This window comes from Mustela nivalis (assembly GCF_964662115.1).
Source record: "Mustela nivalis genome assembly, chromosome: 10".
In the NCBI taxonomy this organism is placed as follows: Eukaryota; Metazoa; Chordata; class Mammalia; order Carnivora; family Mustelidae; genus Mustela; species Mustela nivalis.
Genome location: NC_139029.1, coordinates 40,477,246 through 40,504,384, shown reverse-complemented (window position 1 = coordinate 40,504,384; position 27,139 = coordinate 40,477,246). Strand labels below are relative to the sequence as shown.

Below are 27,139 nucleotides of genomic sequence, written 5' to 3'. Positions count from 1 at the left end.
AAATCTTTAAAAAATATATATATAATGAGGGAAAAAATACAGTGAGTTAAAAATAGAACTACCCTATGATTCAGCAACCACACTGCTAGGTATTTACCCAAAGAATACCAAAATACTAATTCAACAGGATACATGCCCCCTGATGTTTACAGCAGCATTATCAACAACAGCAATTATGGAAACAGCCCAAGTGTCCATCGACTGATAAATGGAAAAAGAAGAGGAGGTATGTATGTATGTATACATATATGTACATGTACACACACACACACACACACACACACACACACACACACAGAGGAATATTACTTGGCCATAAAAAAGAATGAAACCTTACTATCTGCAACAACATGGATGGAGCTCCAGAGTATTATGCTAAGCAATAGGAATACAAATACAAATATGAAGACAAATACCAAAAGATTTCACTTACATGTGGAATTTAAGAAACAAAAGAGCAGGGTGCCTAGGTGGCTCAGTGGGTTAAGCCGCTGCCTTCGACTCAGGTCATGATCTCAGGGTCCTGAGATCGAGTCCTGCATCGGGCTCTCTGCTTAGCAGGGAGCCTGCTTCCCTCTCTCTCTCTCTGCCTGCCTCTCTGTCTACTTGTGATCTCTGTCAAATAAACAAATAAAACCTTAAAAAAAAAAGAGAGAAAGAAAGAAAAGAGCAAAGGGGAAAAAGGAGAGGCAAACCAAGAAAAAGATTTTTGGGACAGCTGGGTGGCTCAGCAGAGTGTCCAACTCTTGATTTTGGCTCAGCTTGTCAGGTCGTGATCTCAGGCATGAGATCAATTCCCATGGCAGACTCGCCCTGGGTGGGGAACATACTTGGGATTCTCTTTCTCTCTCTCAAAAGAAACAAAAGGAAAAAGAAAAGAAAAAAAGAAAGAAACAGACTCTTAACTATAGAAAACAAAATGATGGCTACCAGAGGAAAGGCAGGGAAAGATTATAAATATGGGCTGGGGATTTAGGAGGGCACTTGTGATGAGCACTGGGCGATGTATGAAGTGCTGAATCACTAAACTGTACACCTGAAACTAGTATGACACTGTATGTTAATAAACGGAATTTAAACAAAAACTTAAAAAAATGCAAGTGTTCTAAAGGAAACAAGAACATAATACAGGGTAAGGAAAGAAAAAAGGATGACAAAAATCTTCTGTCTCTCTGTGGAGTTCAAGGAATGTTTTAAACTAAGACCTAAAGGACGTAAAAGATAAAAGTCACTGTCATTCTAGATGGAAGGAAGAGCTAAAGTTCTGATATGGGAAACTAGTAGGCTTTTTCTGTGAAATGAGAGGAAACCAATTAGGCTAAAGCACAGCTGAGGAAGGGGATACCAGCATCTGAGAGGTTCGAGACAGAAGCAAAAGTCAGATCTTGCAGACCAGGGCAAAGAACTGACATTTCATCCTAAGTACAAGAAGAAGCCTTTCAAGGGTGAAAGAAGGTGTGGCTGGATCTGTTAAGAGGGCTGTTTGCTATGTGGCAGAGCTTGGCAAGGGGCAAAAATGGAGGGCACCAGGGTGCCTGGGTGGCTCAGTGGGTTAAAGCCTCTGCCTTTGGCTTGGGTCATGATCTCAGGGTCCTGGGATCGAGCCCCACACATCGGGCTCTCTGCTCAGCAGGGAGACTGTCTCCCCACGCCCCCGCCGCCCCTCTGCCTGCCTCTCTGCCTATCTGTGATCTCTGTCTGTGAAATAAATAAATAAAATCTTTTTTTAAAAAAATGGAGGGCACCTGTGAGGTCACGAGAGAAAAGAGAAAGGTGTCATTAATAGAAGCTAAGAGGAAAAAGAATGTTCGAGATAAGATATTTTGAAGGTAGAAAATGTTTCAACAGAACCAAGAAGAGGGGCGCCTGGGTGGCTCAGTGGATTAAGCCGCTGCCTTCGGCTCGGGTCATGATCTCAGGGTCTTGGGATCGAGTCCCATGTCGGGCTCTCTGCTCAGCAGGGAGCCTGCTTCCTCCTCTCTCTCTGCCTGTCTCTCTGCCTGCTTGTGATCTCTGTCTGTCAAATAAATAAATAAAATCTTAAAAAAAAAAAAAAACAGAACCAAGAAGAGAAAAATGAAAAATGAAAAATGACCCTTCCTAAGTCACTAAACAGGAGGTATATGGCCAACTCATTTTGGAGATGGGAGAAACGGCAGTGTAACAGCGGTTTTAACAGAAAACCTAGATGCTTTATAGGAACAAAGGACTTAATACCAGATAGAGCTGCAGGGAGTGCCACCAGCCAACAGCCCTCATCTATGGGATATTAGCTGAAAAGAATTGCCTCACCCAAGGTCACACCATTTCCCATGCAGACCCATATCCAAAACTGAATTGGGAGGTATAAAAGTCTTGTCCTCACAGCCCAAATTTACACAGATCTAGTAGTTGTTCCACCTTCAGGATTCCCCAAAAGATCAGCTGAAGCATTCTAAATTCTATAGAGTTTAAACCTATGAGACTAAAGAATAAACACTTGGAATTAACTGGCATAGAGACAATATTTAAAGATATGGGAGGAGCACCTGGGTGCCTCAATGGGTTAAGCCTCTGCCTTTCAGCTCAGGTCATAACCTCAGGGTCCTGGGATTGAGCCCTGCATTGGGCTCTCTGCTCAGCGGGGAGCCTGCTTTCCTCTCTCTCTGCCTGCCTCTCTCTCTGCCTACTTGTGATCTCTGTCTGTCAAATAAATAAATAAAATCTTAAAAAAATAATAAAATAAAAATAAATTTTAAAAAATTTTAAAACTGTGGGATGAAGATATGGGAATGAAAGAGAAGGAGCAAGGACAAAGTACTGAAAACATCTACATTTAAGGTCAGTAGAATGAGGAATAAGTCATAATACCAAATAACAGCTGCTGAATGTTCTAAACATTCTAGATACATTAACTCTCTAAATGCTCCTAAAACCCAATGAGGAAGGGATTATTATTAATCACATTTTACAGATGAGTTGAAGCACAGGAAAGTTAAGTAACTGGCCCATGAAAATATACCTGATAGCCACGACAGTATACAAACCCAAAAGGTCTCACACCAGAACCAGAACTCTTGCACCTTAATTTGTTCTGCCTTTCAAAGAAGCTGAATAAGGAGACAGATTAGCAGCAGCCACTGAGGTAAAAGAAAACCAGAAGCAGAATATGATGACTGAACAGCTTAGAAAAGAAGGACAGTATACACAGGACACATCCTGGATACGTGGTTTTGAGTACTGTGCTGGGAACTCTGGGGAATCAGAGTAGCAGTGGTAGCTAAAGAAAAAAAAGACCTACGGAATGTTCAAAGTCAGATGAGTACCCAAGATGGAACCTCAAGGAACACAGAACACTTAAGGTACATTCAGAAAAACAACAGCATACAAAGGAAATTGTGGAAGAGTAAACAATGATACAAGGTGGGTGGGGGGGAATAGGGAAAAATGAAATACTCAGGACACATGGGTGGCTCAGTCAGCTGAGCCATGACCTCCAGCTCAGGTCATGATCCCAGGGTCCTGGGATCGAGTCCTGATTCGGGATCTTCGCTTGGTAGGGAGCCTGCTTCTCCCTCTGCCTGCTATTCTCCCCTTTGCCTGCTGCTCCCCCACTGCATGTGCCCTCTCTCCCTCTGTCAGATAAATAAACAAAATCGTAAAAAAAAAAAAGAAAGAAAAAGGAAAACGAAATACTCTAAATCAGAAAGGTCAAGAGTAATTAATACTAAAAATCAAAGCTACAAGAATTCTCTATGATTTAATGAACCTAGGCAATGCTCATTTATGGCCACCTAAGTCACAAAACCAGACAACCAAACTTAATTAGCCCCCTTAAGGAAGTATAGGGCCCTACCAGAAACATAAAACCTGAATCTGATGAAGCCTCTACATCTACTTCCAATTTGGAGGAATTACAAGGATCAAAGGAACAATCAAAAAATCATAGCACTGTCGCTCCACATCACTCAGCATCATGGAAATACAAATCAAAACCACAATGAGATATCACCTCACACCAGTCAGAATGGCTAAAACTAACAAGTCAGGAAATGACAGATGCTGGCAAGGATGCAGAGAAAGGGGAACCCTCTTACACTGTTGGTGGGAATGCAAGCTGGTGCAACCACTCTGGAAAAACAGCTCGGAGGTTCCTCAAAATGTTGAAAATAGAACTACCCTACGACCCAGCAACTGCACTACTGGGTATTTACCCTAAAGATACAAACGTAGTGATCCGAAGGGGCATGTGCACCTGAATGTTTATAGCAGCAATGTCTACAATAGCCAAACTATGGAAAGAACCTAGATGTCCATCAACAGATGAATGAATAAAGATGTGGTATATATACACAATGGAATACTATGCAGCCATCAAAAGAAATGAAATCTTGCCATTTGTGACGACGTGGATGAAACTAGAGGGTATCATGCTTAGCGAAATAAGTCAAGTGGAGAAAGACAACTATCATATGATCTCCCTGATATGAGGAAGTGGAGATGCAACATGGGGGGTTAAGGGGGTAGGAGAAGAATGAAGGAAACAAAATGGGATTGGGAGGGAGACAAACCATAAGCGATTCGTAATCTCACGAAACAAACTGAGGGTTTCTTGGGGCAAGGGGTCTGGGAGAGGGGGGTGAGTTATGGACATTGGGAGGGTATGTGCTATGGTGAGTGCTGTGAAGTGTGTAAACCTGGTAATTCAGAGACCTATACCCCTGGGGATAAAAATACATTATATGTTTATAAAAAATTTAAAAAAGGGGCGCCTGGGTGGCTCAGTGGTTTGGGCTGCTGCCTTCGGCTCAGGTCATGATCTCAGGGTCCTGGGATCGAGTCCCGCATCGGGCTCTCTGCTCAGCAGGGAGCCTGCTTCCTCCTCTCTCTCTCTCTGCCTGCCTCTCTGCCTACTCGTGATCTCTGTCTGTCAAATAAATAAATAAATAAAATCTTAAAAAAAAAAAAAAAAGAATATAACAGACCAATATCCTTAAAATAATGGCAAATCTCAAAAACAAAAACAAAAACAAAACAAAAAACCTCACCCAAATAACAGCAAACCATCTAGCAACATACAAAAGAGTTACACACCATGCCCAGGTGGGATTTAGCCCAGGAAAACAAGACTGTATTAATATCCAAGAAGGAATTAAGATAATACACTATATTAATAGAATAAAAAACAAAACCCCCATGAGCATTTTAACATATTAAAAAAAAAAAAAAAGCCAACACTTTCCCTGATGAAAATGTCCAACAACTAAAATAGAAGGAAACCTCCTCAGGCTGTTAAGGGCACCTACCAAAACCCCAAAACTAACATACTTAGTAGAGAAAGACTAGATGCTTTCCCCCGAGACTGGAAAAAGATAAGCATATCCATTTCAATACTTCAATATTTCAACATTGTATTGTAGGCTCTAGTCAGGAAACTGGACAAGAAAACTAAATAAAAGGAATCCAAAACAGAAAGAAAGAAGTAGAACTATGTTCATTGCTGATGACAGCATTTTGTAATAACAAATCCTAAGGAATCCACTAAATAACTACTAGAATTTTTTTTTTAATGGTGAAAACAATGAAATTCATTTTATTACATACCTTTGATTAGGGGGTGAATGCATTTACTATGCAGAATAACCACAGTCCTACTGTCCTGGACTTACCCTAAACCTACCCCAATTAGTGCCACTGAATTCCAGGCTGATTGGTTGCTTAGTATAATGCACTGTTTTTGTTTTGCCTTTTTTTTTTTTTTTTTTATTTGACAGACAGAGAGCACAAGTAGGCAGAGAGGCAGGCAGAGAGAGAGAGAAAGGAGGAAGCAGGCTCCCTGCTGAGCAGAGAGCCCGATGCGGGACTCGATCCCAGGACCCTGAGATCATGACCTGAGCCGAAGGCAGCGGCTTAACCCACTGAGCCACCCAGGCGCCCTTGTTTTGCTTTTTTAACAACGATTAGAATTAATGAGTTCAGAAAGTTTCCAGTATGTATGATCAACAACAACAACAACAAAATCAATTGTAGGGGAACCTGGCTGGCTCAGTTAGTAAAGCATGCAACTCTAATCTTGGGGTTGTGAGTTCGAGTCCCCACATTAGGTGTGGAGCCTACATTTAAAAAAAAAAAAAAAAATGGTAGGGCATCTGGGTGGCTCAGTCGTTAGGCATCTATCTGCCTTCGGCTTAGGTCATGTTCCCAGGGTCCTGGGATTGAGCCCTGCCTCGGGCTCCTTGCTCAGCAGAAAACCCACTTCTCCCTCCTTCCCCCTGCTTGTGTTCCCTCTCTGTCAAATACATAAATCGTTTAAAAATAACATAAGTAAATAAATAAAATGGTATTTATGTACACTAAAAATGAACAATCCAAAAAATGAAATTAAGAAAGCAATTCCAAGGATGCCCAGGTGGCTCAGTCAGTTAAGCGTCTGCCTCGGCTCAGGTCATGATTCCAGTGCACTGGGATGGAGTCCAGAGTCAGGCTCCCGACTCACTCTCTGCCCCTCCCCCTGCTCATACTCTTTCTCTCTCTCAAATAAATAAGTAAAATCAAGAAAGGAAGGAAGGGAGGAAGGAAGGAAGGAATTTTATGTAAAATAGTATTAAAAGAATAAAATACTGGGGCACCTGGGTGGCTCAGTGGGTTAAAGCCTCTTCCTTCGGCTCAGGTCATGATCCCAGGGTCCTGGGATCAAGCCCCACATCTGGCTCTCTGCTCAGCAGGGAGCCTGCTTTCTCCTCTCTCTCTCTGTCTGCCTCTCTGCCTACTTGTGATCTCTGTCTGTCAAATAAATAAAGAAAATCTTAAAAAAAAAAAAAAAAAAAGAATGAAATACTGAGGTGCCTACAAGGCACAGTGATTAAGTGTCCAACTCTTGATTTCAGCTCAGGTCATGATCTCAGAGTCAAGAGATCGAGTCCTACATGGAATCCCTGCTTGGGATTTTCTCTCTCCCCCTCTCCTCTACTCTACCCCTGCCCCCTCAAGAACATGTGCACGTGAGCACGCTCACTCTATCTCTCTCTCTCTCGCTCTCAAAATAACCAAAAACAAAACAAAATTTAAAAAATAAAAAAAAAATGTAAGATTTTATTCATTTATTAGAGAGAGAGCATAAGCAGAGGGAGAGGCAGAGGGAGAGAGAGAGGAAGAAGCAGACTTTCTGCTGAGAAAGTAGCCTGATGTCGGGCTCGATCCCAGGACTCCAAGATAATGACGTGAGCTGAAGGTAGATGCTTAACTGACTGAGCCAAAAAAAATAAAATTAATTAAAGTGTAAAACTTACATGCATAAACTAGAAAACACTATTGAAAGATTTTTTTTTTTTAAAGATTTTATTTATTTATCAGAGAGAGAGGGGGAGAGAGTGAGCACAGGCAGACAGAATGGCAGGCAGAGGCAGAGGGAGACGCAGGCTCCCCGCTGAGCAAGGAGCCCGATGTGGGACTCGATCCCAGGACGCTGGGATCATGACCTGAGCTGAAGGCAGAGGCTTTAACCCACTGAGCCACCCAGGCGCCCCTGAAAGATATTTTTTAAAAGAAAAAAAAGAAAGAGAATGCCTGGATGGTAGGGCTTGATCCCAGGACCTTGGGATCATGACCTGAGCCGAAAGCAGACACCTAACTGACTGAGCCACCCAGGTGCCCCACAGCGGGATTCTTTGTAGAAACTGACCAACTGGGATGGGTGCCTGGGTGGCTCAGTCCATTAAGGGTCCTGGGAAGGGGCGCCTGGTTGGCTCAGTGGGTTAAAGCCTCTGTCTTCACCTCAGGTCATGGTCCCAGGATCCTGGGATTGAGCCATACATTGGGATCTCTGCTCGGTGGGGAGCCTGCTTCCCACCTTCTCTCTCTGCCTGCCTCTCTGCCTACTTGTGATCTCTGTCTGTCAAATAAATAAATAAAATCTTAAAAAAAAACCAAAAAACTGGATGACCAGGGGTACCTGGCTGGCTCAGTTCATACAGCATGCAACTCTTGATATCAGGGTTGTGAGTTTAAGCCCCGTGTTGGGTGTGGAGCCTACTTTAAAAAAATCTTTAAATAAAAAAAGTAAAAATGAATAAAAAATAAAAAGTTGCCGGGACTCCTCGGTGGCTCAGTTGGTTAAGCAGCTGCCTTGGGCTCAGGTCATGATCCCAGTGTCTTGGGATGGAGTCCCACATCGGGCTCCTTGCTTGGCAGGGGGCCTGCTTCTCCCTCTGCCTCTGCCTGCCATTCTGTCTGCCTGTGCTCGCTCTCTCTCCCTTTCTCTCTGACAAACAAATAAATAAAATCCTTTAAAAATAAATAAATAAATAAATAATAAAGATTAAAAGTTGCCAAGACTATACAATAGTCAAAGAATAGACTTTTTACCAAAGAGGGATGGGACAACTGTACAAGAACATGTTAAAAATGAAGCTGGACTCTTTACACCTCATGCCATATACAAAAATAAACTCAAAATGAACCCAAAACCTCAGAGTATAAGGGTGAAGAAACCAACACTCTTAGAAGAAAATACAGGTGCAAATACTTAGGACCTTGGACTGAGCAATGAATTTTTAGATAGGATACCAAAACCATAAGCCATAAAAGAAACAATAATTGGGCTTCATCAAAATTAACTTTTTTGAGTCAAAAAACACTATCAGCAAAGTGAAAAGAGAATTCGTAGAATGAAAGAAAATAACTGCCAAGCCAGTAACTGATCAGGAACTTATATCTAGAATATTTAAAGAAAACAGACAAGAAGACATAATGTATAGCAAATGGAATATAGTCAGCAGTAGTATAAAAACTTTGTATGGTGACAGATGGTTACCAGATTTACCATGGTGATCATTTTGTAACATATGCAATTAATCACTGTGTTGTAAACCTAATGTCAATTATATGTCAATTAAAAAAAAAATACTCTGGCACCTGAGTGGCTCAATCAGTTAAGCAACTGATTCTTGATTTCGGCTCAGGTCATAACGGGGTCATGGGATGGATCTCAGCAACCAGGTCTGCACCCAGCATGGTATCTGCTTGAGATTTTCTCTCTCCGTCTGCTCATCCCCCTGCTCACACTCTAAATAAAGAACAAAATCTTGGGGCCCCTCCTACAACTCAGTAACAGAGGACAACCTAATAAGAAATGGGCAAAGGGGTGCCTGGGTGGCCCAGTGGGTTAAAGCCTCTGCCTTCAGCTCAGGTCATAATCTTAGGGTCTTGGGATTGAGCCCCGAAATCAGGCTCTCTGCTCAGCAGGGAGCCTGCTTCGTCCTCTCTCTGCCTGCCTCTCTGCCTACTTGTGATCTCTGTCAAAGAAATAAATAAAATCTTTTAAGAATAAAATCTTAAGGGACGCCTGGGTGGCTCAGTTGGTTAAGCAGCTGCCTTCAGCTCAGGTCATGATCCCAGCGTCCTGGGATCGAGTCCCACATCGGGCTCCTTGCTCCACAGGGAGCCTGCTTCTCCCTCTGACTCTGCCTTCCACTCTGTCTGCCTGTGCTCCCTCTCGCTCGCTCTCTCTCTGACAAATAAATAAATAAAATCTTTAAAAAATAAAAAAAATAGGGACGCCTGGGTGGCTCAGTTGGTTAAGCAGCTGCCTTCAGCTCAGGTCATGATCCCAGCGTCCTGGGATGGAGTCCCACATCGGGCTCCTTGCTCGGCAGGGAGCCTGCTTCTCCCTCTGTCTCTGCCTGCCTCTCTGTCTGCCTGTGCTCACTCGCTCTCCCTCTCTCTCTCTCTGACAAATAAAATCTTAAAAAAAAAAAAAAAATATATATATATATATTTAAAAATAAATAAAAATAAATAAATAAAATAAACAGAGGACAACCTAATAAAGAAATGGGCAAAGGGGCGCCTGTATGGCTCAGTGCGTTAAAACCTCCGCCTTTGGCTTGGGTCATGATCCCAGGGTCCAGGGAGATGGAGCCCCACATCCAGCTCTCTGCTCAGCAGGGAGCCTGCTTCCCCCTCTCTCTCTCTGCCTACTTGTGATCTCTGTCAAAAAAATAAATGAAATTTTTGAAAATTAAAAAAAAAAAAAAAGAAATGGGCAAAGGATCTGAATAGACATTATTCTAAAGAAGATATACAAATGGCCAATCGCACATAAAAACATGCTCAACATCATTACTCATTAGGAAAATGCAAATCAAAACCACAATAAATACTTAACACCCACCAGGATGGCTATAATCAAAAAGTCAAACGATGACTTTGGTAAGGTTGTGAAGATATCAGAACTCTCGCATGCTGCTGATGGGAACATAAAATGGTGCAACCATTTTGGGAAACAATTTGTTAATTCCTCAAAAAATTAAACATAGAGTTGCTGTTTAACCCAGCAATTCTACTCCCAGGTACATACTCAAGAGAAATGAAAACATATGTCCACACAGAAATGCGCACCACGAATATTTATAAGCAGCATTATTCATAACAGCCAAAAACCAGAAACAACCCAAATGTCCATCAGCTAATAAATGAATAAAATGTGGTACAGTCACACAATGGACTATTATAGCCATAAAAATGAAGTAGTGACTGCTGCTACAATATGGATGAACCTTGACCATATTGAGTACAAAAACCAGACATAAATGGTCACATATTACACGATTTGATTTATATTACATGTTTAGAAGAAACAAACCTGGGGTGCCCAGGTGGCTCAGTGGGTTAAGTCTCTGCCTTCAGTTCAGGTCATGATCCCAGGGTCCTGGGATTGAGCCCCCAGTTGGGCTCTCTGCTCAGCAGGGAGCCTGCTTCTCCCTTTCTCTCTGCCTGCCTCTCTGCCTACTTCTGCATACTTGTGATTTCTCTCTCTGTCAAATAAATAAATAAATAATCCTTTAAAAAAAGAAAACAAACTCCTAAAAATAGAAAGAAGATGCGTAGTTGTTTAGGGTTGGGGGGACGGGTTAAGAGTTTAAGATGATGAAAATGTTCTAAAATTGATTATGATGATAGCTGCCCAAATCTGTGATAAAACAAAACAAAACAAAAAATCCACTGAATTGTACTTTTTTTTGTTTTTTGTTTTTAAGATTTTATTTATTACTTGACAGAGAGAGAGAGATCACAAGTATGCAGAGTGACAGGTAGAGAGACAGGGGGAAGCAGTCGCCCCACCTAGCAGAGAGCCTGATGCAGGGGTCAATCCCAGGACCCCTAGGACCCTGAGATCATGACCTGAGCGCCAAAGACAGAGGCTTAACCCACTGAGCCACCCAGGTGCCCCATGAACTGTACATATTAAATGGGCGAATTATACAGTATGTGAAATACATCTCAGTAACTTGTTACAAAAAAACTTCTTATTAAGAAAAAACTGTAGGGGCGCCTGGGTGGCTCAGTGGGTTAAAGCCTCTGCTTTCGGCTCGGGTCATGACCTCAGGGTCATGGGATCGAGCCCCATGTTGGGCTCTCTGCTCAGCGGGGAGCCTGCTTCCTCCTCTCTCTCTGCCTGCCTCTCTGCCTACTTGTGATCTGTCTGTCAAATAAATAAAATCTTTAAAAAAAAGAAAGAAAAGAAAAGAAAAAACTGTAGGGGTGCCTGGATGGCTCAATCAGTTAAGCGTCATGCTCTCAGAGTCCTGTGATGGAGTCCCATGTCAGGATCCCCACTCAGTGGCGAGTGTGCTTACCCCTTTGCCTCTCCCCTGGCTCATGTTTGCTCACTTGCTCTCTCTCAGATAGATAAAATCTTAAAAAAAAAAAAAAAAGGAAAAAGAAAAAACTGTAACATGGCAAATTAAAACATAGCCCTTGAAAGCCCAACTACAATGGGAAGTAAAGGGAAAAAATTTTCTTTAAGGGTTTTTTTTTCCTTTTTTAAGATTTATTTATTTGAGAGAGCAAGTGAGCATAAGCAGGAGGGCGAGAGGGAGAGGGAGAGAACCTCAAGCAGACTCTACACCAAGCTTGGAGAAAGACAGATGCAGGGCTCAATCCTAGGACCCGGCAGTCACGACCTGATCCAAAATCAAGAGTTAACTGCTTAACAGCCGGGTCACTCAGGTACCCTGGAAAAAATTTTTCAAAGTCTCATATTCACAATGAAAAGAGTAGGAGCGGTACCTGGTTGGTTCAGTCAGAAGAGTATGTGACTCTTAATCTCAGGTCATTAGTTTGAGCCCCATGCTGGGTGCAGAGATTTCTTAAGTAAAACTTTAAAAAAAAATAGTAGGAGACAGGACTACAGCAACAGCATTTCAGAAGCTAGAGAGCAGATGAAGTGGGAACCTGGTTTAGTTCCCCACCGTCTTCACTCTGCTAAGCCAATAGTAAGGTAAGCCTAGAAGCAAGATAAATTTCCATCAAGGAACCCCAAAAGACTAGAAGATTCAAATCTCCACACAAATAAAATAGGAATAATTTCCATATTTCCCATCCACTTCTTGTGAAAGCTAAACAGGAATTTTATGTGAAAGTGCTTTTCAAATAGTAAAGTGCTAGAGTACAATATAGAGGAACCTTATCAAAATAAAATAAAATAAAAATAAAGGAGCTTTATCTTTACCTTGCCACGTCATTACCCCAAGGAATCGATCAGCTACTTCCTGAGGGAAATTCCAATGGTCCGGAAGGCACAAGGTTCCATCAGATCTTTCAGAACACAATTTCTCTAGGTTAGCAATCAAGACGTTCAGACAGATGTTGACCAAAGTGTAGGGAGATGCCTCCTCCTAAAAAACAAACTTTGTTAGAATACACCTACAAAAATTCAACATAAAAGTGGTCATGCAAAATACAAGAAACTAGGGGCGTCTGGGTGGCTCAGTAGGTTGGGCCTCTGCCTTCGGCTCAGGTCGTGATCTCGGGGTCCTGGGATCGAGCCCCACATCGGGGTCTCTGCTTGGCGGGGAGCCTGCTTTGTCCTCTCTCTCTGCCTACTTGTGATCTCTCTCTGTCAAATAAATAAATAAAATCTTTAAAAAAAAAATACAAGAAACTACTTGATGAAAGTATCTGAAGATCTTTATCTTAATAGTGATTTATATGATTTATATGTAACGAAACCACCTTATTCCAACTGTTAACTGAATGGAAAATTTTATCTATTTTACTTTCGGTTCTAGCATGAAAATAATTAATTTCTCTCAATCTTTCACTCATCACCTGTTCTGTACCAGCCACTGAAAATACAGGATGAGCAAAATATAGTTCTAATCCTTTTGGAGATACAGTTTTAATGCAGAATACAACCAAGAAATCTGACAATTTCAATAAAACACACAGGACAACTAACACAGAAATCACATGGTCATTCATTCAACAAGTATTTATTCAATGATTACTATGTCCCAGAGGATAGGAAGGAATGCCTATTATTACCCTCAACAGTTCATGAAAAGATGAATACTTCCACATGTGCTGACTGAATTTCATCTCTCCTTGCCTCTTCCTGTCATTTCTTCATTCATACATACATCTTTCAAACTCTCCTCAAATAAATCATTCTTAACATGTAACTTATGCTCTACTATGTATCTTAAAAACAACAACAACAAAAAACCTTCTGTTGACCCCCATATTCTCTTCAATATATACATTCATACCTACAATAAAGTTCAATTTATAAATTAGGCACTGTAAGAGATTAACACACTGTATTAAGCCACATGAATGTAGTCTCTCTCAAAATATCTGATTATATTACAACGTACCCTACCTGTGACGATATAAAATTGATAAAATGCCTATGTGATGAGATGTAGTTAGATAAACGACACTACCTTCTGACAATACAACAGGAGGAAGATCACCTGCTTCTGGACCACAGCTGCTTTCTAGTAAGTAAAACCAGAGAAAGTAAAACCTCAGATAAGGAGGGACTACTGTAATCAATTTCTTCCTATACATTTTTGTTTTTGATTTTTAACTGAGGTGTAAATCACACATAGTAAAAAAAAAAAAAAAAAATTACTTTCTGTTGTATCCTTAGTTCTATAAATTTTAATAAATGCAGTCATGTACCACCACCATAATAAAGATAGAGAGCAGTTCTATGACCCCCAAATTCCCTATGTCCTTTTGTAGATAGTCCCCACATCTGTGTTCTGTCCCAGAGTTGTTGTTTTTTTTTTTTTAAGATTTTATTTATTTATTTGACAGAGAGAGATCACAAGTAGGCAGAGAGGCAGGCAGAGAGAGAGAGAGAGAGAGAGGAGGAAGCAGGCACCCTGCACAGCAGAGAGCCTGATGTGGGGCTCAATCCCAGGACCCTAGGATCATGACCTGAGCCGAAGGCAGAGGCTTTAACCCACTGAGCCACCCAGGCACCCCCTGTCCCAGAGTTTTACCTTTTCCAACAAGTCATATAAATAGAATCATATAGTATGTAGGTCTTTTGAATCTGGTTTCTTTCATTTCCCACAATGCATCTGAGATTCATCCACATTGTTGTGTGTTTTTGTAACTAGTTCCTCTTTATTGCTAAAAAGTATTATTACACCGCAAGAATGTTCCACAATTTTATTCAACAACGTAAGAGCATTTGGATTGGGATGCCTGGGTGGCTCAGTAGGTTAAGTGTCTGCCTTTGGTTCAGGTCATGATCCTGGAGTCCTGGGTTCAAGCCCCACATTGGGCTCCCTGCTCAGCAGGAGTATGCATCTCCCTCTGCCCCTCACCCAGTTCATGCTCTCTCTCTCTCTCAAATAAATAAAATCTTTAAAAAAAAAAAGGATTTGGATTATTTAAAATTTTAGACAATTTTGAAGAGAGCTGTTCTAAATATTCATGGAAAGGTTTCTGTAAACATAGTTTTCATTTTTCTTGGGTAGTTACCTAAAAATGGGATTCCTGGATCCCGGGAATTCTACACTTCCTACTCATGTATTTATTTATTTATTTGAGAGAGAGAGAGAGAGAGAGCACAAGCAGGGGAAGGGATGGAGGGAGGGATAGAGGGAGAGGGAGAAGCAGGCTCCATGCTGAGCAGGACCCTGAGGTCATGACCTGAGCCAAAGGCAGATGCTGAATCAACTAAGCCACCCAGGTGCCCCTCAAACCCACTTAATAAAAAATGGGGAACTTGGGTGGCTCAGTCGGTTAGGCACCTGCCTTTGGCTCAAGTCATGATCTCAGGATCCTGGGATCAAGCCCCATGTCAGGCTCTCTGCTCCGCGGGGAGTCTGCTGCTTCCACTCATTCTCCCTCTGTCCTCTCTTTCAAATAAATAAATAAAACCTTAAAAAAAAGAACCTCTTGAACTGTTGCCATGGCTAATAATTTAGAAAATACATTAAAATGCTGAATCAAATAATAACCAAGTAGTCCAACCACCATGCTGCAGCTCTACCTTTGGCATTTCAATTCATATGGCATTAGAGTTTTGATCTCCACAATGCACTGAGAGCACACAGGAAACAAGACCATTTCTTTTATAAAGCATCATTTGCCAACCCCTTTCTTTCTATTTTATTTTATTTTTATTTATTTATTTATTTAACAGGCAGAGATCACAAGTAGGCAGAGAGGCAGGCAGAGAGAGAGAGAGGAAGGGAAGCAGGCTCCCTGCTGAGCAAAGAGCCCGATGTGGAGCTCTATCCCAGGACCCTGGGATCATGACCTGAGCCGAAGGCAGAGGCTTCAACCCACTGAGCCACCCAGGCACCCCTGCCAAACCCTTTCTTAAAACAAATTCTAAATCTTCCAAGTTAAGAGAATCAAGTAATAAAAGCTTCCATTGCAATCTGGATCAATCTAATTTTAATCACATTTCCCCCTTTTCTAGAAATTAGTGTGCTAAAAATAGCATGTTTTCAAATAAACTAACAATGGCTAGTTGTATTCTGTCCTGTCTCAGATGGATATAAACTAACAAGAAAAATTTGCACTCAAAAACGCTACTTTTAATTCCCTGAAATACAGACAGTAGAGAATTTTTAACAGTGCTTCTACAAGATATACCAATTTAAGATCATTAACTGTATATTGTGGTTAATTCTATTTATCAGCTGTCATAAAGCATCACTGGAACTGGAACTGTGCTCAAGTACCATCTCTTGAAAACAAATTCCAACCCACCAAGAGGTCATCAACAACCTTTCACTTGGATAGTAAAGGCTCAATGAGCATGTTAAAAGAATAAACAATAAAAACAATGTCAAGGTTCCAGAGTTTACAATATATACCAAAAAAAGGGAAGAACTATTCACAGACACTTTACTTTTGGCAATAGACCAAGTTGCAAAAAAGTTACATATATGGATCTTCATAAATAATTTCATTTTGGAGGTGCCTGGATGGCTCAGTCTGCTAAGTGGCTGCCTTCCACTTAGGTCATGATCCTGGAGTTCTGCACTGGGCCCTGCACTGGGCTCCCTGCTCAGTGAGGAGTCTGCTTCTCCCTCTGTCCTTCATCCGCTGCTCTTGCCCACTCTCTCTCTCAAATAAATTAATTACTTCATTACCAATCTACCTTTATATATGAATTGCTATCTGGATGACCTTGCATTACTGCACCTTACAAAGAAAAGCTTGGGGACTTTTTTGTCAGAAAGTGAATAATTTTCTAATTTATCTATTTTGCAACTTTGATGATAATGGATTTGTTGCTGTTGTTTCGTTCTTTCTAAAAGTAGACTATGGGGTGCCTGGGTGGCTCAGGGGTTAAAGCCTCTGCCTTCGGCTCAGGTCATGATCTCAGGATCCTGGGATCAAGGCCCGCTTCGGGCTCTCTGCTCAGCGGGGAGCCTGCTTCCCCCTCTCTCTGTTTCTGCCTGCCTCTATGACTACTTGTGACCTCTCTCTCTCTGTCAAATAAATAAGTAAAATCTTAAAAAAATAAATAAATAAATAAATAAAAGTAGACTATGAAGATATCTCAAATTTGTTTTGGAATTATGAAGAGGACAAACATAAATAACTAAAAGAGAAGTACCTGTAATCTCAAATGATTATTTTTAACCACTCCTTTATACAGACATATTGGGGAATGGAATAGTACTGAAACAGGATTTATCAAGATTAATAACATAAACTGATAAAGAGTAGAACATCTAAACAGAATTGAGGAGAACAAATACCACCTTTTTCTATTTCTTTTGTTTCACATGACAGTGCTTTATATGGAAGGTATGGAAGGTACAACAAGATACCACCTCACACCAGTCAGAATGGCTAAAATTAACAAGTCAGGAAATGACAGATGCTGGCGAGGAAGTGGAGAAAGGGAAACCCTCCTACACTGTTGATGGGAATGCAAGCTGGTGCAGCCACTCTGGAAAACAGACTTCAAAAAGTTGAAAACAGAGCTACCCTATGATCCAAGAAGTTGAAAATAGAACTACCCTACGCCCCAGCAATTGCACTACTGGGTATTTACCCTAAAGATACAAATGTAGTGATCCGAAGGGGCACGTGCACCCGAATATTTATAGCAGCAATGTCCACAATAGCCAAACTATGGAAAGAACCTAGATGTCCATCAACAGATGAATGGATAAAGAAGATGGGGTATATATGTACAATGGAATACTATGCGGCCATCAAAAGAAATGAAATCTTACCATTTGTGACGTGAATGGAACTAGAGGGTATCATGCTTAGCGAAATAAGTCAATCGGAGAAAGACAACTATCATATGATCTTCCTGATATGAGGAAGTGGAGAAGCAACATGGGGGGTTTGGGGGGTAGGAAAAGAATAAATGAAACAAGATGGGATCAGGAGGGAGACAAACCATAAGAGATTCTTAATCTTACAAAACAGGCTGAGGGTTGCTGGGGGGAGGGGATAGGGAGAGGGTGGTTGGGTTACAGACATTGGGGAGGGTATGTGCTATGTTTAGTGCTGTGACGTGTGTAAACCTGGCGATTCACAGACCTGTACCCCTGGGGTTAATAATACATTATATGTTAATAAAAAATTAATTTAAAAAAATTCATACTTTGAAATCTAACCCCAATTTGATGATAATTGGAGATAGAAGCCTTTGGGAAGTGATTAGGTCATGAGCCCTCATGAATGGAATTAGTGCCCTTATAAAAGAGACTCCAGAGGGCTCCCTTCCCCTTTCTGCCATGTGAGAACATAGCAGAACTATCTATGAACAAGAAGTGAGTTCCCAGGGCACCTGGGTGGCTCAGTGGGTTAAGCCGCTGCCTTCGGCTCAGGTCATGATCTCAGGGTCCTGGGATCGAGTCCCGCATCGGGCTCTCCGCTCAGCAGGGAGCCTGCTTCCTTCTCTCTCTCTCTCTGCCTGCCTCTCTGCCTACTTGTGATCTTTCTCTGTCAAATTAATAAATAAATAAAAATCTTTAAAAAAAAAAAAAAAAGAAGTGAGTTCCCACCAAACACCAAATATGCCAGCAGATATGGACTTGATGTCGGACTTCCTAGCCTCCAAAACTATGAGAAATAAATTTCTGTTGTTAGTAAGTCACTTGGGCTATGGTATTTTTGTTATAGCTGCCTGAAGACTAAGACACTCCTGAGCCCAAGGATGGCAGGAGTTACTCAGTGAACATGGAGTAATACTTTACTGTGCTTATTTCCATAACTCACCCTACTATCTTCGGAAGTAGTCTTTTAGTTAAATTCTCATTGAATTATCCCTATTCTGAGTGTGTCATCTATTTCCTGCTGTGCATATGACTGTTAAGACTCCCAAATAAATTTCTAGTCTGTCCCTTTCTTTCTAGCTATACTACCCATTTCTAATCCAAGTTACTACCACATCTAACCTAGAATACTGAGAAATTACAAATTAATTTCTCTACTTCTGCTCCTAATCCTTTTCCAATCTACCTCTACCTAGAGTCTAGACTCATTATTTCTAAAATATGAACTAGGGGCGCCTGGGTGGCTCAGTGGGTTAAAGCCTCTGCTTTCGGCTTGGGTCATGATCCCAGGGTCCTGGGATCGAGCCCCACATCGGGCTCTCTGCTCAGCAGGAAGCCTGCTTCCTCCTCTCTCTCTGTCTGCCTCTCTGCCTACTTGTGATCTCTGTCTGTCAAATAAATAAATAAATCTTTAAAAGAAAAATATGAACTATACCATGTAACTCTCCTAATAAACATGCTTTATTTATTAAGATTATATTTATTTACAAGAGAGAGAGCATGAATAAGCAGAGGGAAGAGCAGAGGGAGAGGGACAAGCAGATAGTGCTGAGCACAGAGCCTGATGCAGGGCTCAATCTTTTGACCCTGAGATCATAACCTGAGTCAAAATCAAGAGTTGGGCAATTAACTGACTAAGCCACCCATATTTAACATGTTTTAAAGACATGGACTTTAAGGGGCACTGACTTGGTCAGTCAGGAGAGAATGTGACTCTTGATCTCAGGGTCATGAGTTTGAGATTACTTAAAAATAACATCTTTTTTTTTTTTTTTTAAGATTTTATTTATTTATCAGAGAGAGGGGGGGGAGCGAGCACAGGCAAGACAGAATGGCAGGCAGAGGCAGAGGGAGAAGCAGGCTCCCTGCTGAGCAAGGAGCCCCATGTGGGACTCGATCCCAGGACGCTGGGATCATGACCTGAGCCGAAGGCAGCTGCTTAACCAACTGAGCCACCCAGGTGTCCCTAAAAATAACATCTTAAAAAGATATAAAGACAAGGACTTTAAAACAGGTATTATAATTCATGGATATAAAGGAGAACATGAACATAATGAGTATGGAATCTCAACAGAGAAATGGCAGATCTGAAAAAGACCCAATGCAACTTCTAGAGTCAAAAAATATAATGCCTAAAATAAATAACACATCAGATGAGATTAACAGATTAGACACTACAAAATCAGACATCAGTGAAGTTGGAAGGTAGTTCTACACTGAAAGAGGAAACTGTAGGCAAGGAGAAAAAAAAAAAAAGGAAGCATAAAGCCCCAAGTCCTCATCTTAAGCAGTCTAACATAAATGTGTGACTGAAACTTCAAAAGACAAGAGATGGAGGGGGAATTTTTTTTTTTTTAAAATAACGGTCAACAAGGACAACATCGTATACTTGGAATCTGTGCAGTTGTTTCTGCTGACTATTTACTGTATCACAGTTAATTCATTAGGTACAAAGAACAATTTAAAAAAATGTGATGGCTTTCCTTAAAAAGTCAAAATATGTCATTAGATACAAAATATTAACCCACTGATCCCAGAAGCAAAATGGACCCAAAATGAAATAAACAAAAGACCCCACAATATGGCAAATGTCTAAAAACCAATAATAAAAAGGAAAACCCGGGGCGCCTGGGTGGCTCAGTGGGTTAAGCAGCTGCCTTCGGCTCAGGTCATGATCTCAGGGTCCTGGGATCAAGCCCTGCATCGGGCTCTCTGCTCAGCAGGGAGCCTGCTTCCTCCTCTCTCTCTGCCTGCCTCTCTGCCTGTTTGTGATCTCTCTCTGTCAAATAAATAAATAAAATCTTTAAAAAAATAAATAAATAAAAATAAAAAATAAAAAATAAATAAAAAGGAAAACCCTAACACGGAAGGTTGAGGGGTGGATTGTGGCACAGTTCTTTTTTTATTTTATTTATATATTTATTTATTTTTAAAAGATTTTATCTATTTATTTGACCGAGAGAGATCACAAGTAGGCAGAGCAGCAGGCAGAGAGAGAGGGGGAAGCAGGTTTTCTACTGAGAGAGAGCCCAATGCGGGGCTTGATCCCAGGACCCTGAGATCATGACCTGGGCCGAAGGCAGAGGCCCAACCCACTGAGCACCCAGGCACCCCAACACAGTTCTTTTTTTAGAAGTATGACCACTAAACTTTCTTCAGATGCAAGACTAGCCAGGAGACAACGAATTAACTTTTTTAAGTAGGTCTGGAGCCCAACACAAGGCTTGAACCCAGGACCCTGAGACAGCAACCTGAGCTGAGACCCAGAGTTGGACATTTAACCAAATTAGTCACCCAGGTGCCCCAATGAAGTATGCTTTTTATTTATTTTTTTATTTTTTAAAGATTTTATTTATTTATTTGAGAGAGAGACAGTGAGAGAGAGCATGAGCAAGGAGAAGGTCAGAGAGCGAAGCAGACTCCCCATGGAGCTGGGAGCCTGATTCGGGACTCGATCACGGGACTCCGGGATCATGACCTGAGCGGAAGGCAGTCGTCCAACCAACTGAGCCACCCAGGCGTCCCGAAGTATGCTTTTTTTTTTTTTTTAAAGATTTTATTTATTTATTTGACAGAGAGAGATTACAAGTAGGCAGAGAGGCAGGCAGAGAGAGAGAGAGGAGGAAGCAGACTCCCCGCTGAGCAGAGAGCCCGTTGTGGGACTCGATCCCAGGACCCTGAGATCATGACCTGAGCCGAAGGCAGCGGCTTAACCCACTGAGCCACCCAGGAGCCCCCCGAAGTATGCTTTTTAAAGATTTATTTATTTATCTGAGAGAGCGAGCGAGCGTGTATGCACGCAAGCAGGGGGAGGGGCAGAGAGAGAAGAGAATCTCGAGCATACTCCTAGCAGAGCACAGAGCTTGACACAGGGCTTGATCCCAAGACCCTGAGATCAAGACCTGAGCTGAAATCAAGAGACAGATGCTTAATGGATTAAGACATGCAGGTGCCTCCCCATCCTTTTTAAGAACAGTTTAAAAAAAAAAAAAGAAAAATTTTAAAGGACACTTTCAAAAGCAATTTTTTTAAAGTTTAGTGATAACAAAAGTACTGTTTTACATTTTGCAAGTTTCATTAGTGTGTAGCTTAAGAAAATGGAATCTTAGGGGCACCTGGGTGGCTCAGACGTCAAGTGTCTGCTTTGGGTTCTGGTCATGATCCCAGAGGACTGGGATTAAGCCCACATGTGACAAAGTGGCAGGATATAAAATCAATGCACAGAAATCAGCTACATTTCAGGGCGCCTGGGTGGCTCAGTGGGTTAAAGCCTCTTCCTTCGGCTCAGGTCATGATTCCAGGGTCCTAGGATCAAGCCCCATATCAGGCTCTCTGCTCAGTGGGGAGCCTGCTTCCCTTCCTCTCTCTCTGCCTGCCTCTGCCTACTTGTGATCTCTGTCAAATAAACAAATAAAATATTTTCATAAATAAAAACTGCCACCAGGGTGGCAGTTGGTTGGGTGGCTCTCAGTTGGTTACGTATCTGTCTTCAGCACAGGTCATTATCCCAGAGTCCTCAAATCAAGTCCCAAGCCATGCTCCTTGCCCTGCAGGGAGCCTGCTTCTCCCTTTGCCTACCACTTCCCCTGCTTGTGCCTGCTCTCTCAACAAATAAGTAACATCTTTTTTTAAAAAAAAGAAAATATTAAAACAAAACAAAACAAAAACCGGTTATCTTTGAGTGACCATTAAAGACTAAGGGAAGGGAAAAAGAAAAAAACAAAAAGATTAAGGGAAAGAAAAGAAGAGAAACAGAACTGTAAGTCAGTAAAAGAGATAAAATGAAACTTTTTAAAAATGTTCAATTCAAAAGTCAGGGAAGGGTATGCCTTGGTGGCTCAGTAGGTTAAGTTGTTACATGTCTGCCTTTGGCCCAGGGTCCTGAGATGCAATCCCCCATAGGTTCCTTACTCAGCAGGTGCCTGCTTTCCCTCTGCCAGCCACTCCCCAGCTTGCAAATAATTAAAAAATCTTAAGGAAAAAAAAGAAGTCAGGGAAGGAACAAAACAAACAGGACAAATAAAACACAAACAGCAACACAGTAGTCTTAAACCCAACAATCCTGAATAATTACACTCTAATTTAAAAGGCACACATTGTCAGACGGTATAAAAAAGAACTTTGTTTATAAGAGATGTGCTTTAAACATAAATAATACAAAATTGTTAAACACTAATCATAAGGAAAATGGAGTTAACTATATTAGCATCAAAAGAAGAAGGCTTCAGGGCAAGAATATTACCAGAAATCATAAAAATAAGAGGATCAATTCATCTAGAAGATGTAATTCCTAAATGTATATGCACTTATTAACAACTTTAAAATTCATGAAGGAAAAACTGAAAGAATAAAAAGAAAAATCCACAATTACAATGGATGAACACCCACTTTTCAGCAACTGATAAAAAACAAGTAGTTGGAAAATGAATAATATAGAAAATTAATATTAACAACCAACTTGCCATGACATTCATAGAATATTATATCCAAAATGTACAACATATATTCCTTAAGTGCACATGAACATGCACCAGGATAGATCATATTTGAGCCATAAAACAAATGTCAATAAATATAAATGGATTAAAATTATAAGAGTATGTTCTCTAACAATTACGTTAGAAGTTAATGAAAAAAAAAAAAAGTGAAATATCCCCAACTACTTGGTAATGAAGCAATACATTTCTTTTCTTTTTTTTTTTCTTAAGATTTTATTTGTTTATTTGACAGACAGAGATCACAAGTAGACAGAGAGGCAGGCAGAGAGAGAGAGAAGGAAGCAGGCTCCCTGCCAAGCAGAGAGCCCCATGCGGGATCCCCGGGACCCTGAGATCATGACCCGAGCCAAAGGCAGCGGCTTAACCCACTGAGCCACCCAGGTGCCCCTGAAGCAATACATTTCTAAATATCCCATGGCTCACATAAGATCTCATAATGGAGGGGCACCTGGGTGGCTCAGTGGGTTAAGCCGATGCCTTCGGCTCAGGTCATGATCTCAGGGTCCTGGGATCGAGCCCCGCATCAGGCTCTCTGCTCAGCAGGGAGCCTGCTTCCTCCTCTCTCTCTCTGGCTGCCTCTCCGTCTACTTGTGATTTCTCTCTGTCAAATTAATAAATAAAAAGCTTTAAAAAAAAAAATCTCATAATGGAAATCAGAAAATATTTTGAACAACATATCAGAGTTTAAGGATATTAGCCAAAGGAATTAGAGGAAATGTATAGCTCTAAATGTTTCTGTCTTAAATGCTGACGCATCTGACAAAATTCAACACACATTCATAACTTTTTTTAAAGATTTTATTTATTTATTTATTTATTTGACAGACAGAGATCACAAGTAGGCAGAGAGAAATAGGGAGACTCCCCTTATCCTGAGCAGAGAGCCCAACCTGGAGCTCGATCCCAGGACCCCGAGCTCATGACCTATGCTGAAGGCAGAGGCTTAACCCACTGAGCTACCCACACATTCATAACTTAAAAAATACTCCTGACAAACTAAGAATAGAAGAAAACTTCCTTAATTTGATAAAGGGCAACTATGTAAAAACCTACAGCCAGTATCATAATTAAAGGTGAAAGATCTAGAATACAAAGAGGTCTACTCACACCACTTCAACATTCTACAAAGGTCTTAGAAAATGCAATTTAGAAAAAGGAAATAAACAGGCCCTGGGTGGCTCAGTTGGATGCCAGGATCTCTGCTCAGCAGGGAGCCTGCTTCCCTCTCTCTCTCTCTTCTCTGCCTGCCTCTCCGCCTACTTGTGATCTCTGTCAAATAAATAAATAAAATCTTAAAAATATTTACAATATCGAGCGCCTGGGTGGCTCAGTGGATTAAAGCCTCTGCCTTCGGCTCAGGTCATGATCTCAGGGTCCTGGGATCGACTCCGGCATCCGGCTCTCTGCTCGGCAGGGAGCCTGCTTCCTCCTCTCTCTGCCTGCCTCTCTGCCTACTTGTGATCTGTCTCTGTCAAAAAAAATAAATAAAATTTAAAAAAATTAAAAAATATATTTACAACATCAAAAATAGGGATCAATTTAACAAAACATGTGAAAAGATCTTTACATCAAAAACTACATCGTGGGGCGCCTGGGTGGCTCAGTGGGTTAAAGCCTCTGCTTTCGGCTCAGGTCATGATCCCAGGGTCCTGGGATCGAGCCCCGCGTCGGGCTCCCTGCTCCACAGAGGAGCCTGCTTTCCTTCCTCTCTCTCTCTGCCTGCCTCCCTGCCTACTTGTGATCTTTGTCTGTCAAATAAATTAAAAAAAAAAAAAAAAAAAAAAATTAAAAAAAAAAAAAAAAAAAAAACAACTACATCGTGTAGGGCGCCTGGGTGGCTCAGTGGGTTAAGCCTCTGCCTTCGGCTCAGGTTATGATCTCGGGGTCCTGGAATCGAGCCCCGCATCAGGCTCTCTGCTCCGCAGGGAGCCTGCTTCCCCCCCTCCCCTCTCTCTGCCTCTCTGCCTGCTTGTGATCTCTCCCTCTGTCAAATAAGTAAACAAAATAAAAAACAAACAAACAAAAAAAAAAACCTACAACGTGTAAAGGCAACATACACAAACGGAGAAATAAATATCATAAGCAAAAATGTATTCGTGCATTGTATTAATTTTTAAATTAATTAAAAATAAAATATTATAAAGCGAACGTATACAGTACACTATGTAACCAGACAGAAAATGGGTTGATCACTTTTCTAAGGAAATCTGTTTTAATCCCAGTCAGCGGCAACAAAAAATGTGCTTAAGATACTGTTAACGCATACTTAAAAACCCAGTTTTCCATCAGCTATAAACAAATTTATAAATCATACAACAGCATTTAAAAGTGAGTCCAGGGGCGCCTGGGTGGCTCAGTCGTTAAGCGTCTGCCTCAGCTCGGGTCAAGATCCCGGAGTCCTGGGATCCCAGCCCCACACTGGGCTCCCTGCTCGGCTGGAAGCCTGGTTCTCCCTCTCCCACTCCCCTTGCTTGTGTTCCCTCTCTCGCTGTGTCTCTCTCTGTCAAATACATAAATAAAATCTTTTAAAAATTAATTAGTTAATTAATTAATTAATTTTTAAAAGTGAGTCCAAAGGAGTACAGGAGCACAGACCAGATCTTTGCAGGGCACAAAAGCCTTCCGACAAGGCGTTGTATGCAAAATACCATCTCAGTGAATACTTCCTTCCCTCCGAATTTTAGGTTCACTAGAGCCTTCACCAGATTTTGAATTCTAAGAGGGTGGCCCTTGAGGCCTTGTAGAATGTGGAATCTGACTTCAGAACACCTCACGTCAGGTTCAGGTTTTTGAGTAAATAAACTAACTTTCAGAGTTCTCAACTTCCCTACACACCAGTAAAACGGAGACTATCGATGCCTACAAAAGACGGGAGATAACCAAACTACTCGGTAAGCAGCAAACACACTCTTGGTCTGCATTTTGACAAGTTTGGTTTAATAGGAATTCTGCTGGGGTCGGGGGAGAACACATGAAATGAAGGCATTTCAGTCTTGGGGTTTCACTGCGCCCCTCGCCGGGCTCAGGAGGGACATCCAGTTCGAGTTGCCAGTTCCAAGACCTGGTGTAGTAGGGACTGCTGGGTCACACCCTCTGTGGGGCACCACGTCCACAACGCACGTGGCAGTACGGTCGAGGTTTGGGGCATCTGGCTCCATTTTGACAGTAATAAGCGCCATCGTCTACTGTCGGCCAAGCCTAGTGCCATGACCGGAGCTTCCGTCCAAACTCATCCTACCTTGCAAAATACCGGCTACCGTAGACACCGGCACGAGTCGGAAGCTCGAGGAGAGGACTCCCTCCTCCCCAAAGTGACCCAGGGGGCGGCACTTGCCCCGCCCGCGCCTCCGGGCTGCGGCGCGAGGTCAGTGCGCTCCGCCCTGAGGCTGAGACGCCCCGGGGAGAAAACTCCCTTCCAGCAAGCACTTCCCCAGCGACGACCGGAGCCCAGCCGAGGCTCAACCCTTTCGGCTCTACCCCCGCGTCGGCCGAACAAACAAGTAAGTGCCTCCGCACAGCCCCCGACGACTCCCTGACGAGCGTGGCGTCCCGCCGAGGTCCGCGTCCGCGCCCTCGTGCTCACCTGCACCACGCAGCAACCCAGCGCATCCTTCCGAGCGTCAGGCGGGACGAGAGTCCGGGGGGAGAGGCCCGGGTGCAAGAAGTGAACCATGGCGACCCCCGTCGGTGGGACGTCAGGAGAGAGCGGGTGTCGAGCCGGGACCCGGATCCCGCGAGAGGACGAGGCGTCTCCAGTCGGGAGGCCGCTTGTGCAGCGCCGGCTCCCAGGCAGCGCACGCAGCCCTCACGCCGCTCGGTCCCCGCCGCAAAAGTTTTGAAACGCCCGGCGAGGCGGCGCGCACGCGCCCGCCGCAGCCTCGTCCCCTCCCGCGGAGGCCGGACCGCCGCAGACTCCGCCCCCAGGATGGGCTCTCCCCTCTCCTATACGCCCCCACAAACCCCCCGCCCCCCGCCACAGTCGACCACTACCCCACCCTATCAGGGCCCAACCGTCTCCTTTGGGGCACCGCTTCGCCTCCGAAAGCAGCCGTATTCTTCTGTGCAACTCACCCCATTCCTACTCACCCCTCAGAGACCAAA

The 27,139-nt window shown here is 42.4% G+C and overlaps 1 protein-coding gene across 2 annotated transcripts in view; it reads right to left on the bottom strand.

Moving 5' to 3' along the window:
* The window catches only part of ZYG11A (zyg-11 family member A, cell cycle regulator), an 80,267-nt gene extending 53,422 nt beyond the window's left edge, over nt 1-26,845 (bottom strand). Inside the window, exons 1-2 of one of the 2 annotated variants that reach the window (XM_082688434.1) lie at nt 26,622-26,845; nt 12,491-12,656 (exon numbers count right to left, since the gene is read on the bottom strand). In XM_082688434.1, coding sequence (XP_082544560.1) covers nt 12,491-12,656; nt 26,622-26,711 — 256 coding nt within the window. In that variant the 5' untranslated portion in view covers nt 26,712-26,845. Of the gene's footprint in view, nt 1-12,490; nt 12,657-26,621 lie in introns of those variants that run through there. The other variant, XM_082688435.1, reaches the window with a different exon arrangement.
* Nucleotides 26,846-27,139: the final 294 nt, after the last annotated feature.